General features: G+C 33.6%; 2 protein-coding genes across 3 annotated transcripts; both read right to left on the reverse strand.

The window, feature by feature from the left end:
- Positions 1-1,948: 1,948 nt before the first annotated feature.
- LOC114388229 (coatomer subunit epsilon-1-like) lies at positions 1,949-5,143 on the reverse strand. Of its 2 annotated transcripts, none has more exons than XM_028348601.1 (6): positions 4,799-5,142; positions 4,399-4,550; positions 4,116-4,251; positions 3,855-4,010; positions 3,242-3,321; positions 1,949-2,268 (listed from the first exon to the last, which is right to left on the reverse strand). In XM_028348601.1, the coding sequence occupies exons 1-6, from the start codon at positions 5,048-5,050 to the stop codon at positions 2,172-2,174; spliced, it is 873 nt and encodes a 290-aa protein (XP_028204402.1). In that variant the 5' UTR covers positions 5,051-5,142; the 3' UTR covers positions 1,949-2,171. The 2 variants fall into 2 exon arrangements, with proteins under 2 accessions (XP_028204402.1, XP_028204403.1); XM_028348602.1 differs by having other exon boundaries at positions 1,965-2,268; positions 4,119-4,251; positions 4,799-5,143.
- A 3,579-nt stretch (positions 5,144-8,722) lies between these two features.
- LOC114386438 (probable ribose-5-phosphate isomerase 4, chloroplastic) lies at positions 8,723-13,707 on the reverse strand. Its single transcript, XM_028346443.1, has 9 exons — positions 13,430-13,707; positions 12,784-12,911; positions 12,495-12,564; positions 12,063-12,167; positions 11,883-11,978; positions 11,748-11,804; positions 9,881-9,998; positions 9,720-9,786; positions 8,723-9,050 (listed from the first exon to the last, which is right to left on the reverse strand). Exons 1-9 carry the CDS (start codon positions 13,589-13,591, stop codon positions 8,978-8,980), a joined length of 876 nt encoding a protein of 291 aa, XP_028202244.1. The 5' UTR covers positions 13,592-13,707; the 3' UTR covers positions 8,723-8,977.
- Positions 13,708-14,994: the final 1,287 nt, after the last annotated feature.

A 14,994-nucleotide genomic window follows, 5' to 3' on the forward strand; every position in this document is an offset into this window, starting at 1 on the left:
CCATTTAGTTCTACTAAGCTGGTGTACTATGTACACGTTACAGGCAGTACAAAAAAAATGTACACTTTAAAGGAATATATAAATTATACTTAATTAAAAAAACCTTTAAAGAAAATGCATAAAATCATAAACTTTTTTTGTGTGATAAAAACGGCTTGATACTGCATGTGAATGTTACAACGATCTGAACTAAGTTGACACATCGGAACCATCAACCAAAAGCAGCACAACTAGAGTATTATTAATAAAAAGGAAGCAGAATAACAAAAGAGCATGGAGGACAAAGCCAAACCCATCAGAGAATCAAAAGCAAAACAAAACGACCTAGACCTCTAATTAGGTAAAGTTTGCCTATCATTTTTTATAACAAATAAAAAAAGAAGCTTCATATGTGGAATCAAATCCCACCTATTCACAGAAGTACTGTGAGTGTGAGTGACTAAAATATTTGCACATGTATTCCCTTCACGAAAAATGTGTCCAACGAGGAAGCTAATGCCTTTGGTAAGCTTGATACAACTCTTCCACTTGTTTCTGATACGCCAAGGGGCCATCAATGCATATTTAAAAGCTTGAACCACCAAAACCGAACCACACTCTAGCCACAACTTTCTCCAACCCTTTAAGTGAGCAATCTCAATAGGCAAGATGGCTGCCATTAGTTCAGCAAAGAAAGCAATTTGACCACCAAGGAAATTAGCATTGTGATCTGAAATTTCTTTCCACTCCCAGAATCACATATGGACCAATAGACGTAAGTGATGGTAGCCACTCTCTAACGTCATTTAGTTGCTTGGAGCAAGGAGAGAAAAGTGAACAAAGGGTACTATCATGATTTTAAATATCGGTCTGCAACCGCAATTGCGCCCACAACATCAAGGTATTTCGACTCACCGCAACAATATCTGTGGTCACATTTTTCCGCAATGTAAAGGTTTTCTGACTCACTGCATCCACAATTGCAACCGCAATTTAAAACCATTGGTACTATGAATTGAGAACCTGTCAAAAGAAGTTTGTAACTTTCCCTCAATCCATTCCCAAATTCTGGCAGCAAACGAACACTGCAGAAATAAATGGTCTGCAGATTCGGAAGCTCTATGACACAGCTCTCATCTTGAGAGACTGCAACAACCCCTTTTAGCAAGATTATTCAAAATAGCACGCCACAGGACGAGATTTTGCCGGGGGATAGCAGGGCTGCCATATCATTTTCGCCCACGGCAAGCCGCTGTTGATTATGAAGGAGAAGGCTTCTTTAAAGCTGGAAGATCCAGAAGTCGTGCCATGCCAAACTAGAAGGTACTCAGCCTCAGAAAACTGTGGATGCTAATCTGATTGATTTCCGCAGCTAAAGCAGGGGCCCTTTGAATGAACCATTAAGGCAGATTCCATGAATGATTTACAATAAAATCCGCAGCTGGAGCTTTCAAAGAGAGACCAATGCCGTAGGGAAGGTTCAAAGAGGTCACAATAGATTGGGAAATCCTATTATGTTGCCAAAAGTAAATGTTTTTTCCATCACCCAACATCCATGAAGAGTTCTGATAGATGGTATTCAAAAAAGTGTTTCATGCCGGCCCATAAGGATGAATTTACATAGCCACGAATAACAAAGCTATCTTTGAATAAAATTATAACCATTGATTGTGAAGAGAAAGATTTCATATTCTAATTTATATATATTTTACTTTATTTATCAGTATTGCAGTCTTCTTAATTCGTTTTTCGAGTCGGTTATTATTCCGCATTAATTATCAAAATAGGCCAATGCCATGCTGCAAATGCTAGATACTCCAGGTATTCTATTCTATTTTTAATTGAAAAATACAAATGCGAGAATGTAAAATTATGGATAAAATTGAATAGAGTTTTCCCTATCCATCCACACAATCGTAATCTTGTTTACTTAATACCTATTGGTATTTCTCCCTTTTCTAGTAAAATAGACGATGTAAATGAACATGTTTAAAAATTAATGTCAGATGTAGCTTTTACAACATCAAGACTCAAGTAAACCAAAAACATAACAAATTTGAATACTATGACACATTACCCAGTTGATTATGTTCTAAGATACGCAACCAATACAATAGCCACGATAAGGTGTAAAAATTGCACGGGAAGACCTCACACCATTCAACTCTTGAAAGAAATTCAATCATCGACACTCATGAGGAAAATGATTGTAGCGCTCTATCAAAACTTTCTTCAGCTGATGATACCCGTTTGACCAATACATGCTCTGGGTGAGAAAGTTTCAGCTGGCTGCAAAGCAATAATACAAGTCATTCATTTGTCAAAAGTCCCCTCTGATAATTCGAGTGAAGATTATATTCGACACAGTGAATACTTACCCAGATCAACAGAAGGCAATGAAAATATAATGGGGAATTCAACCAATCAATAAGAAATAAAAAGCTTTATAAAACCCAAGTCCCTCATTAAAATTATGTAGGAGATTAGCAGTAAGAGTTAAAGAATGCATCCCTTTGACAGATTGTGCAGATTGTTCCCAGCATGGCTTGAGAGCAAACATGGTTTGGTTCAATATTATTTAACCCTTTAAACTGAACAAATGTGTATATACATATATTTCCAACATGATACACATTTTCTATAAATCATATTACAGTTCTGGGCTTGTCTCTCATATTTATATAATTGATGTTAACTTTACTAATTACTATCATTATTAAATGATATGTTTAGAATGTCACAACCAACAAATTCAGCATTGATAAGGTTTGACACTCCAAAGAAACATGGAGGGGAAACAAGCCAAACTGAGAACCATGGTGTGGTTTGGATTCCAATATATGTGATCCATGAAATATTGTTTGGTTCAATATTGAATTCATATAAATTCTAGTACTATATACTCCATGGCTTTAAACAACAGGGACTGAAGGCATGCTTTGAAAACATTTAAAACAAATTGCTCCATATGTGCTGATCTTGGAGCTTCCATTTACCAAATACTATCATTTAACACTTAGAGCTAGACATGCTTTTTAACAAGTGATATAAAAACACTAGTTAGGAAGACCTGACTCATCACAAGTTCATAGAACTGATTCAGAATTCAACAACACTTTCTCAAGGCAACTAAAGATTCAGCCAGCCCATGCAGGACACTACATCCATGTTAAGATATTTACATTTGACATACAATGAAAAATATTATACTTGATGATTGGAGCATAAAACGGTTTTGGCAGAACATGTCCTGAGTGTTTACCTGAATGATTTGTTAGATGGTTTGCCGAGATGAAGACAGCATACAACTAGATTGGCTAGAGTTTCTGGATCCCTGGCATCCTGTATAAACCACAGAAACATTTTCACCACACACAATTTTCCTAAACAGCAAATCACCCCATCAAATGCCATTTTAGTACAACAGCTTAAAGGTTTAAAACCAAGAGCTAGCACAAAGTAAACGAGGAAAAGATTTCATTTCAGGACACGTTGAATTTAAAAAGAAAAATTATAAACATAAATTCACTTTCTACCCTATTTTCTTCATATCTCCATCTTTTCTATAATATCACTTATCGCATCTGTCACTTTTTTTTTCTCTCATCCTTTTCTTTTTTCTTTCTATCTCTCTCTTCCTTCACCTACATACACCCCAAGATGGTGTGTATGTATGTTTATCATATCTCTTTTAAATGTTCTAACAAAAACACCGGAAGATGAATAGTTGCAAAATGGAAAGACAACTGAGATCATTTTGAACTTAATCAAATCACTCAGCAATTTCAAATCTTGGACAAATGTAAACATGATGCAATATCAATTGTATTGTCAAATCCATAGAAGTGAATGATATATACACATGCAAAACATGCCTTGTTAAGAGCTTCAACCAAAAGGGTCTCAGCTTCGTCGAAGTTGCCCATGTGCATGCAGCAAACAGCCTTGCCATTCAAGAGCAAGCTGGTGGACTGATACCTCTCCGACAAATCCTGGAAGATCAGATACGCCTCCTGGATCTTCGACCCACCCTGATCCACCACCATCATCCAATCAATCAATCAAACACACACCAAAATTCTTCATCACTTTTTCTAGTTTCTAAGTATAACAATTATTAATTAATTACTGAATACCACAGCCAAATTGAGCCAAGCATTGGCGAGTTGAGTGAGAGTGTGATCCTCATCAATCTGCTGCATGATCCGCAGCTGCCTCTCTGCGTAATCCGACCTATGCATCTTAATAAAGATCTGAATATTCAACGCGTGCCTGTAAACAAACAAAACACAACACAAACAATTACAATAACGAAACTAAAACAATTTTAAAAAAAATAGAAAAAAAAGAACAAAAAGGGGGAATAATAATAAAAATTATACAGTTCCATGGTAGGGGGAATAATAATAAAAATTATACAGTTCCATGGTTCCACCGGCGTTGGTGTGTTTGAGGGCTTCATTGAAATCATTCTCGTGGAGGAAGACGAGACCGGCGACGAGCCTCAGCGTGGCGTTGTTTCCAATAGCGGGATCGGCGAGCCACTCCTTGAGACTCGCGATGGCGGAATCCTGCGAGATTTTAGGGTGAGACGAGAAATTGAGGAGAAAATGAAGGATATTTTTTTTTTAAATTGAGGGAAGGTTTTAAATATCGGTAGCGTTGCGGTTTCATCGCGTTCATTGATATCGGGGCAAATCGCGGACAAATACGGTCCCAATTGCGGTGGCGGACAGTTAAAAAACCTTGATGATGTTGCGGCACAAATCACGGTGGCGGAGCGTTTTATTAAAACCTTTTGAGGGCAATTTTACGATACCTTGGTGTCGGGAGAGGAGAAATAGAGGGCGAGGAGTTTGACGGCTTGGAGTGGTGTGGGAGCATCGTCGTGGATCTCGGAGATGACGAACTGGAGCTGGCCGAGGGCGATGTAGCAGCGGTGGACGAGGGTGTCGCGCTCGAGGGTATCTTCTTGGGAGAGGTTGGCAACGTCGCTGCTGTTGATGGCGGCTTGGTAAGCGCCGAGGTAGAAGTTGTTGCGGAGGTTGAAGAGGTGGTCCGGTGTAGCCATTATCGTTTCTGATTTTGATTCAGATCTCAACAACAATTCACAAACACACGCAGATTCAGATACAGAAAGTGAGAGAGAGAGAGAGAGAGAGAGAGAGAGGCAGTCTTATTGTTTGGCGTTGTAATTATTCTGGGCTGCTACTGGGCTTCTTTGCCGTTGATCTAATGCTCTTGCCATTTACACCTCAGTTTTCTAAGTACATCCCTGCACACCCCTTTCTACCTCTCAATTACCCATTATGCTATTTTTTAAAAAGAAATACACTCATTTTACTTTCCAAAAATGTATATCTAGAATTACATATACTTATTTTAAAAATGTATCTCTGGAGCTATGATTCATATTTCTAAAGATATACTTCTAGAATAGACATATATTTTTTCATAAAATATCACCTTAGAATTAAGATGATTGATGAGAAATAAAAAAAAGATAAAAGATTATCTTATATCCATTTTTGTTAGTCTTATTTTCATCTTATCATTAGTGTTCTTTAAATCCAATCTAAAATCTTATCTTTATCTTATCTTTATTATTCTTTAAACCCTAATTTTAAAATATCTTCATCGTATATTCATTATATAATATCATGTTTTCACCATTATTATACAACATTTTTCGTATTCCTTCCTATGGCAATGCATTTTAGGGTATATTCATCACTAACTTCATATATTATACACCTTAGTTACAAAGCAAAGCTTTTGGTGATAGTTTCTTTCCTTTAAGTGTATTCATCTAAGTCTACATCAACGTCAATGATCTAGTGTCAATGATTATATGAATCATAGTTCTAGAGATATATTTCTGGAATAGATATATGTAACTTTGGAAATAAATTTTTGGAAATCAAAAGGGGTGTACTTCTTTAAGAGAAAGGGTATAATGGGTAATTAAGAGGTAGAAAAGGGGTATGAGGTGAACTTAGAAAAACATAGTGTAAATAGCAAGAGCCTCGATTTAAGAGACAGCCTTGCAATGCTTCTGGGCTATTATTGGCCTTGGGCTCAAACTTAATCCCTAAGCCAATCTGGAAGTTGCTATTCTCACTCCTTAGTTCTATTTTCACCCCCTAGTTTTTCAAAAGCCTATCCACCCTGACATCATTTCTTCTCACCTCCACTTCCCTTCCACTTCTCTACCCGCTAACTTTTGTTGTCTTCTTCTCCCTCCATTTTTTCTTCACACCCCACCTCCTACATTTCCCTCCCCTTAATTTAATTATTTGTTAATTTATGTTTTTTAGTTTTAAATATTTGTTAATTTTTTTTTATTAATATGGATTTTTAGTTAATGTTTACTAAAAACAAATGGTTTTTTTGTTAATTTAAATTTTAAATTTTATTTTGGAAAAAAAAAAATAATAGGGGTGGGAATTTTTTCATAGAAGGAAAGCTTTTTTGGAATTTTTTTTGGAATAAGTCAAGGACTTATCACACATTCCTCTCAAAATAGACATATTGTATACTGAAATCAGACATATGAATCAAAATTTATGCCTAGTCAAAGAAATCAACAAAAACACGATTTTGTTGTATATTTATACAACAAAATTGGGTTTCCATTGCATATATTTGGGGTGGAAAAAGTAGAAGGGAACACATGATTTCATTATATACTTTTACAACATAATTGTGTTTCCATTGCATATATTTGGGGTGGAAAAAATACAACAGAAAGACAATTTTATTGTATACTTTTAAAATAGAATCGTGGTTCTGCTACATGTGTTTTTTCACCCCAAACATATACAACAAAAATATGATTCTGTTGTACACTCATGGAAAGTAGTGAAAAACTTTAAATATGATTAAGTCTTGGATCTAGGATTAGTCTCATAGTTGACTCAAAGGATGTAGGGAAACCTCAAGTCTCGCGGGGAGCCAATGGTCCTAATTTATTTTCATTCTTATGTGACTTTTACTTTTATATAAGCATGCTTGTAACTTGTAAGTTTTTTTTTCTCCAGAAAGTGATAGAGCCAGGAGACACCCCAAACTAACGAGTAGGCCACCAATGGCATGCTAAGGTTGTCAACAAAGGCCAACTCGGAGAATTACTACATAGGCTCGAATTATAAGTAATTTCATCCAATTGCAACTACTCAACTTGACCTTAGGTTCTATGGGATTTCTCTAAGGAGGGTTGTCCACCAAGTGAAAAAAGTCGAGTCAAAGGGAATTTTAACACACAAATATGAAAAAGGTGAAATTTCATATCGAATCTTTAAACACTCATGTCAACCTACATTCACAACTTTGGATGCCTTAATTCAAAGTTTCTACATGTTCTAACACATTCTCACATGTATATTTACTTATTTGGGTTAAAAATAATTTGTTTTTATAAAGAGAAATGTTTGTTTCTAATTCTTAAAAAATTGTTTTCTTTTAGTCCCTTATTTATGAAAATGTAAGGTATGGTCCTTATTGCTAACTCATTTAACTGAAGTAAAAAAGATGACTACATTTAACATATTTTTCATAAATAAAAAATTAAAGACATGTTTTTTCAAAAAACTAACATTTTTCTCATTTGCAAAAACTAAAAACATATATTTAACCTACTTAGGGTTAGATTCTATGTTAGGCACAATAATGCTTTAAGTAAAATTCTTTTTAGATATTGCAAAAGTTTGGATTAGCTGAACAATGGATTAGCTCGTGTTTGCATGCAGTTCATGTCATGTATTTTCTCCTGCAGACATCTTAGAAGTTAGAACCGATCGATTCAAGCATTTATTATGTGAAATTGCTTTATACCTAAATTTGGACTTGCATACATTTTTTCTTTAGAGGTAGTAGAATTTAAGTGTTTAATGCAAAATTAATTAAAATTGTACTAGGTTTAGAACATTAAAAGAGTTTTTATACACTCACACACGAGACATATGCATGCATAGATAGAAAGTCCTTTTTATGAGAGTCAGAATAAATATTAATGATTAAGATTACAACACACAAGTTATATATGAACTTTTTAAAATGATTATATAACTTTAAAAACCTTTTAATCTTAATAATTCATCTATAGTTATACATTACTAATATGTTCCTCCCACTCTGATAAAAATAGCTTCCAGAAGTTCTTTTACTAATTAATTGATATCAGTATCACACGATGGGCGTATGAATCTGCATACGGTACTTTCATTTGAACTCATGTAAATAAAACAACCGACACTTGGATGAAGCAGTGTGTAGTCAAGGAAAAAATTAAAGTTTAGAGGATAAAATAAAGTGATTCAATACTCATTTATCATGGATAATTTTCGGCAAATACAAATTTAAAGAAAATTGACCTAGTTCAAAACAGAGAAAGCTTGTAAAAATACTTACATTTGCCTCATTTCAAAGAAATAAATAAAGATTTGAACTTGCAACCTATTCCTACTCCACTTGACCAATCCCTTTGTACAAGTCTGTAAACACATATATGCATGATAATTTTCAAAATCTAAAATGCATCACGTAATCATATAAGGTTATTGTTATCTATTCACTTCATTTTGCAAAAATTCAACCGGATAACACCCTTATGTTCAAGGATCTTAAAGTGGTTTTTTTCATAGAACAGACTGTAACCTATGTAAATGTAAATCTACATGATTTGATAAAATGCAATGTGATTAAGGTAAACAAACCAGCCCCCAGTCCCATCCAGTATTCATGGTGATGATAGAACCATATGGGAATTGAAAGAAGAGAAAAAAAGACAAATGAAGTTTCATGTATACAAACATTATAAAAACACATAGCCCTAAGCTTCCTTTGCTAGCGTTGATACAGTCACAATTACTCATTTCTTTGGAAAGGGAGGATGAAAACGCACAGGCAGGCAAAAAGCATAATGGAGAGAAAAATAAGAGGGAAAAAAAAAAAACTAAATACACATTCATGTGCAAAGCAGAGCTATAAGCTCTGAAGCCTAACCCACTATATCTGCAGTTAATTTGTCCAAAATGTTCAGCCCAGTCTGAGAAGCAATTACAACTGTGCATCTGCATTACATAATAATAGAAATAAATAAGTTGAATAGTCGATATTTACAAGCAAACCACTTTTTGAGATTCTTTTTGTCTAGAAAGAATATTAACAAAACCAAGGCAATAACTTGGTGAAACTGTGATGTTTTAAAGTGAGCGAGATGTTGACCATGGTTGCATTTGAATTTTACTCCTTGGACTAATAAAATTGGTGCACCTATAGACAAACAATAACTCTAAAACGAAAAGATATTAAAAATTTATACTCTTTGCATCTCTTTTGGTCAGTTAGAGGACATAATTGCTGAGTTCTTAACATTATTTGAAGCATATGTCAAGCATTAGTTTTTATTTGAATACTGGCAAGACTGAGAAAGATAAATGAAATTGTCAGAGTGAATCATTTGATGTTTAATGTGGTATACCTTCTGATGAGAGTTTCTTAACCAATTTTGAGGAACATAGTAAAATAGGGCATTAGATAAAAAATTGTGGAAGAGAAATATTGCCTGAATCCCAAAATCAGATCAGGTTTAACAGAAAATCATTCTCCCAATCATTTCAAGTACAAAGCTGTATCAGATATTTTGATGGAATGGCCATCTTATCTTTAGTTCAGTTCAATCAGAGTGACTGTCAACTACTTATTTAAAAGAGTATAAAAGTTAAAGAGAGAAAACTAACGGGATTTTAGAAACAACACCATGGTCCACAACACCATCAACTTTATCAAGGCTTTTTGCTACTTCAGCTGCAAGTAATACTAAGTCAGTGGAATGGACCAGCACATATACTGAGGTTTATCACTTGAAAGTTGAAACAGGCATCACACTTGCAGAACTTACCGAGGTTTTCTATTGGAGATGTAAAGATAACATCAAGAATATTATGTCCTTCTTTGGTGACTACTGGGAAGTCACCTCCTAGTGGACCTGCTTGCCCTATAGATGGTCTTCTCCAGACCTTCATTTACAAAGAGCCATGATAAATATAATCACAAAATGTAAATAATTTCTTGATAAAATAATTAAGAGAAGAGAATGAAGAGAAATATGAGGAGCATAAGAAAACCTCCTTGACCAAATAAAAATAAAATACAGGAAACATATGAAGAGTACACGGCTCAAAAGAGCTTTACAATCCCTTTATAAGCCCACAATATAAACCAACCCAGATTAACCATGTGTTGGCACTCTAAAAGAAGTCAAGAAAACAACTCTGCCCTTAAAAGATGGGAAGGAAGAAACTCCTAACCAAAAACTCTGGCATTATGTTCCACTTTTGTAATTCAGCAACCTTGTTATGTCATTGCTTCACCTTTCTGGATAACAGGATATGGTTTTTAGAACCTTCTTGTTCTTATTCTAGTACATCTTTTTTTTTTTCTTTTCCAGTTTCTGATTCAAAATCCCACTGTTCAAAACCTTTTGATATCTAAGTCCTGGAAAGTTTAGTTTCTCAAAAGGGTAAAGGCTTTTGTTTGGACTATGACACTTTTTAGAATTAATATAAATTATCTGTTACAGAATTGTAGGATTGACAAGGCTATTCCTGTTGATGTCTGTATCATTTGTTTTCTTCAGAGACAAATAATCTTCCTTTAGCATTGTGATTGTTCAGTTCCATTAGCAACTTTGTAATTGGGTTTCTTTTAACAATTTTTAGAATAATGAATATGTTTGACTCCTTTCATCCATTTCTGTCTATTCACTGGCCAGGGCCCCAAAAAAGGGTTTTGCATGTGGCTAATTGCTATGGGGTACTGCTGTGAATTTATAGTTGCTTTTGGGGATAAACAGCGATTTTCTTGTCTAGAGAAACATTATAATGAAGAAAAAAAATGATTGCTTACTAAACAAAGGGAGTATTTATTGATCAAGTGAACCAAATAGGGAGGTCCCAATAACTGCATCATTGTATTAACTTACTCCTTTGATCCTCTTGAAAGCAGGGTAATAAATCTTAAATCTTGCTTTAATTTTGATCCACTGCTTATTGAAAACTTTATTACACTATCATCCTATGATGTGTTGCCATTTCACCAAAAGAGTATGACCTCTCATGTAATTGTAGTCATAATCAAACTCTTTTGATGTGCCAACAAATGATTGGATGGTAGTGTACAAAACTTCTGCACAGAATAATAGATCATAACTAAGATGGGATGTCATACAGGAAAAGATAGGATCAATAAGGAATGAATATATAAGAGAGAATGTTAGTGGCGCCTATTGAGGAAAAAATGGTAAATATGGTTAGGACAGGAGAGAGAAAGACTATAGAAGCCCATTGAAAAAGGTAGAGGTACAGTGGCAGACCAAGAAAGACTCTTATGTGAAACCATTGAAAAAAGATCTAGAATTAAATAGCCTCTCCAATGAATTGGTTAAGGTAAGAACACAATGGCATGTTTGATGCATGGAGCCAACCCCACTTAGTGGCAAAAGCTTTGAATTGTTGTTGTTGTTGTTGTGGAACATTACAAAATCCTAAATCATTTAATAGAAAAGCCTCTACCGAGTTACATACAGTATCTATACACATCAGTTATCAACAAAGAAAACTGTATCAAAATATCATGATCTTTAAAACAAATAAGGAGATCTTTATGTCATAGTCACTTTTTGGGTTGGTAAGCAAGCAACCAGATAAAACATTCTTTATTATATTCATGTGTAAAAACTCAGCAAAAGAGTAAATGTAGAGTGAAACCTCAGCATCACCCAGAAACATATCATCAATCTCTTCAGCAATTGTCATCCAGTTGAGCTGCAACAAAAATTGAGTATTAAAGACAGATATACACAAGAAAGAATCAATAAACTAATATTTTGCATAGCTGCTTACAGACTGAATTAAAACTGGAATAGAACCTTCCAGACCTCCTTTGTACTGGTTTTCTTCGATAATGAACACACATTTATTGGCAGAATTTATTATAGACTGCAAACAAAAGAAAAAGGGGGGAAATTAATTATTAATACAAGATAATTGATCGTCACAGAGAAAAACGGTATAGAAACTCACCTTTTCCTGGATTATGGATTCCCCACCTTGCAATTTCCGGCGCCCAATGATAGCAACAAGTGTTCCTTCTTCTATAACATCAGCATCATCAAATGCAAAATCAATCTACAACAGAGTAATTGCTAATGAATCTACACTAAGATTTATTTCAGCTTTATAAAAAATAAAACCAAAGATGCACAAAACATCAAGACAGTCCAGCATTACTTTTTTTCCTTTTCATTTAATTTCATTGTATCAAAAGATTTCTTCAAAGTTATGCATATAAGATAGAGTTTTTTTTTAAAATATTTTTTGGAAAATTTTCACCAGGGATTGCAAACAAGGCTTCCTATTCTTCTAAAAAATCTGGCAAGCATCCAAGAGCCCTCTAAAACAAGAAACACTCAGCATTAAAAGCAAAATGTAGAAGCTGACTATTTTTGTTCATACTTGAGAACTTCCTTGGTAGGTATCCAATGGAATCCCAGCCTTTGCTGCCTCACTTGCACTTGAAACAGACCTGCATAAACCAATGCATCGATGTCAAGTGGTTTGGTGGAATTTACATCTTGACCAATACTTGCATTTAATAGAAAATTTTCTATATATCAAGGAAGTAGTCAAAATTCAGAAAAAGATAGTTTAACTTCAACTTTAACATAGCATCATTTTTTAAAATTAAAAATAACATAGCACTTTAGCTAAAAGGGAAGAAGAAATGTAAGGAGGAAGAGCTCACATGGGAATCCCTACTATATCCTTCAAATTACCAGTGCGAAGCTGGCTACCCAAATGCTGAATGGCCATACCAGAAGCATGACCAGACCCCAATCCTACAACCATGCCACTTTTCACGTATGTATCCACCTACCAAACAACAAAACATGTTTACAAAATTCAGTCATCTCTCCCAATAACACGGACAATTATCAAACATAAAAAATGGGGTATTTGAATCTTAACAAATACACAATTTTTGACAAATATATACACTGTAAAAAAAACAAAGAAAAATTCTTGACATAGGCATAATCGCTATTGAATTGAAGTGAACTTTTTTCCCCCTTACATGCATGCAAAAACCAAAAGAAGGAAAATTTGAAAGAAACTTAAAGAGCACACAGTGCAAACAATGGGAATCACCAATCATTAAGTACGTTTCACCATTTTATCAACTGATTCACACAAAGTAACCAAAAGGGGTGTTGGAAATATTATCAAAACACAATTTTGACAAATATTTCAAAAATCTACAAAAGAGAGCATTATTAAAGTTGTTAAATTGGCATGAAAAACCAGATATTGATCACAATAAGACAAGTGCAATAAAGTAAACAAATTTTGAAAATTGCAGAGAATGGTATCCATGAATTCATAGTTAATACAGTGTGTTGCGCTGCTCGGAGGAGAGCAGAGCTGTCATCGAGACAGGAGCGAGTCACCATCCTCAGAAAATTGGGTCTGCATCTTCTTCTGCATACTAGAGGTGTGTGTGAATGCAGAAGAAGCCTTGTAGAAAATGATGATGATGAAGCTACTGAAGCCATTGCTCTTCAATTCCCACTCTCTGCAATTTCATCAAAGTCTTTGCTAGTGATAATGGATAAGGAACTATGGCCACTCTCCTGATAACAGCAAAGCAATTTCACACGATTTTTTTTTTCCAATTCTTTTTATTTGGCAATTTCATCAAAATAAAATATGATGAGTATGTTTGGCAATTTTTTGTTTTTATCAATTGGAATCCAAATCAGATACTACCACTTAAGCAATTGAACAAATCCTTGTTGATTTCAATTTATCTTGTCAATTTGTAACTTTTTTCATGCATTGTTTAAAGTAGTGTTTTAACTTATATTATTATTATTAATAATTCCTCAATATTTTTTATTTATTCTTTTTAATATTATATAATATTATATTTTTTCTTCTAATAAATTTCTTCTTTAATAATGTAATTTTGTATAGATATATTTTAATTAGTATTCATAATACCCAATACCCATACTTTACACGAAATAATTAAAAAGTAAAATGTTAAAACATATTATATATAAATACTAGAGCATGGACCCGTGAATTTTGTTACTTTCTTATATTACTTAAAAAAAATTCTAAAAACCAACTCAAAATTTTAAACCAAGAAACTTATTCATTAATAAAAATAATAGAAGTTAATTTGACTAGACTATTTTTTAAAACTTACATTTCACGCGCTATCTTGAAGTAAAAAAGTTTTTATAAACAAATCAAATTACTTCACAGAACAAGATGTATTTAGAAATATCAGAGGAGTCTAAATCAAAAAAGTATTAAAAAGAAAATAAAAAATCATTATTCAAATTTTATCTTTATAGTATATGTTTGGATGAAGGTTAATAAAATTAATTTTGAATAAAATTTATGTTTGTAAAATTGATTTTGATTAAAATTAATTTAAAAGTCTTTATATTTGTGTTTGAATGTTTTTATTATAAAATTAAATTAAAAATAAAATTCAATATAAAAGTTTGATTTCAACGCCGTCCATAATTAATTCTAAAACAAAAATTAATTCTAATTTTTTTCTCGAACTTATAAATACATCCAAAATCCTTCCTTTTTATTCATGAAGCTATTGCGAACAAAAGTTTATATTATATCAATCTAGTCAAGCTACAACCAAACCTTTCCTCGTAGATAAGATCGGTCGCATGTATCAAGCCACATGGTAATATTAAACAAAAGATACACAATCTATTAATCTCTAAATCATTTAAAAATTTTCTCCTTTTTCCTTTTTCTCTGTCTGCCTCTGCCTCTCTAATAATAACATGTACTCAAAGTCAAAATCATGTAAAGACAGAACAGGAGTAAAAACAGTCATTGCTTGAGTACTTCTTTTCAGATGTTGGTAATTTGTATGTCATAATTCGAGTTTAGGCCAAGCCTATCAGAGTTTCAGCAGCAT

This window comes from Glycine soja, chromosome 15, assembly GCF_004193775.1.
Source record: "Glycine soja cultivar W05 chromosome 15, ASM419377v2, whole genome shotgun sequence".
NCBI lineage: Eukaryota > Viridiplantae > Streptophyta > Magnoliopsida > Fabales > Fabaceae > Glycine > Glycine soja.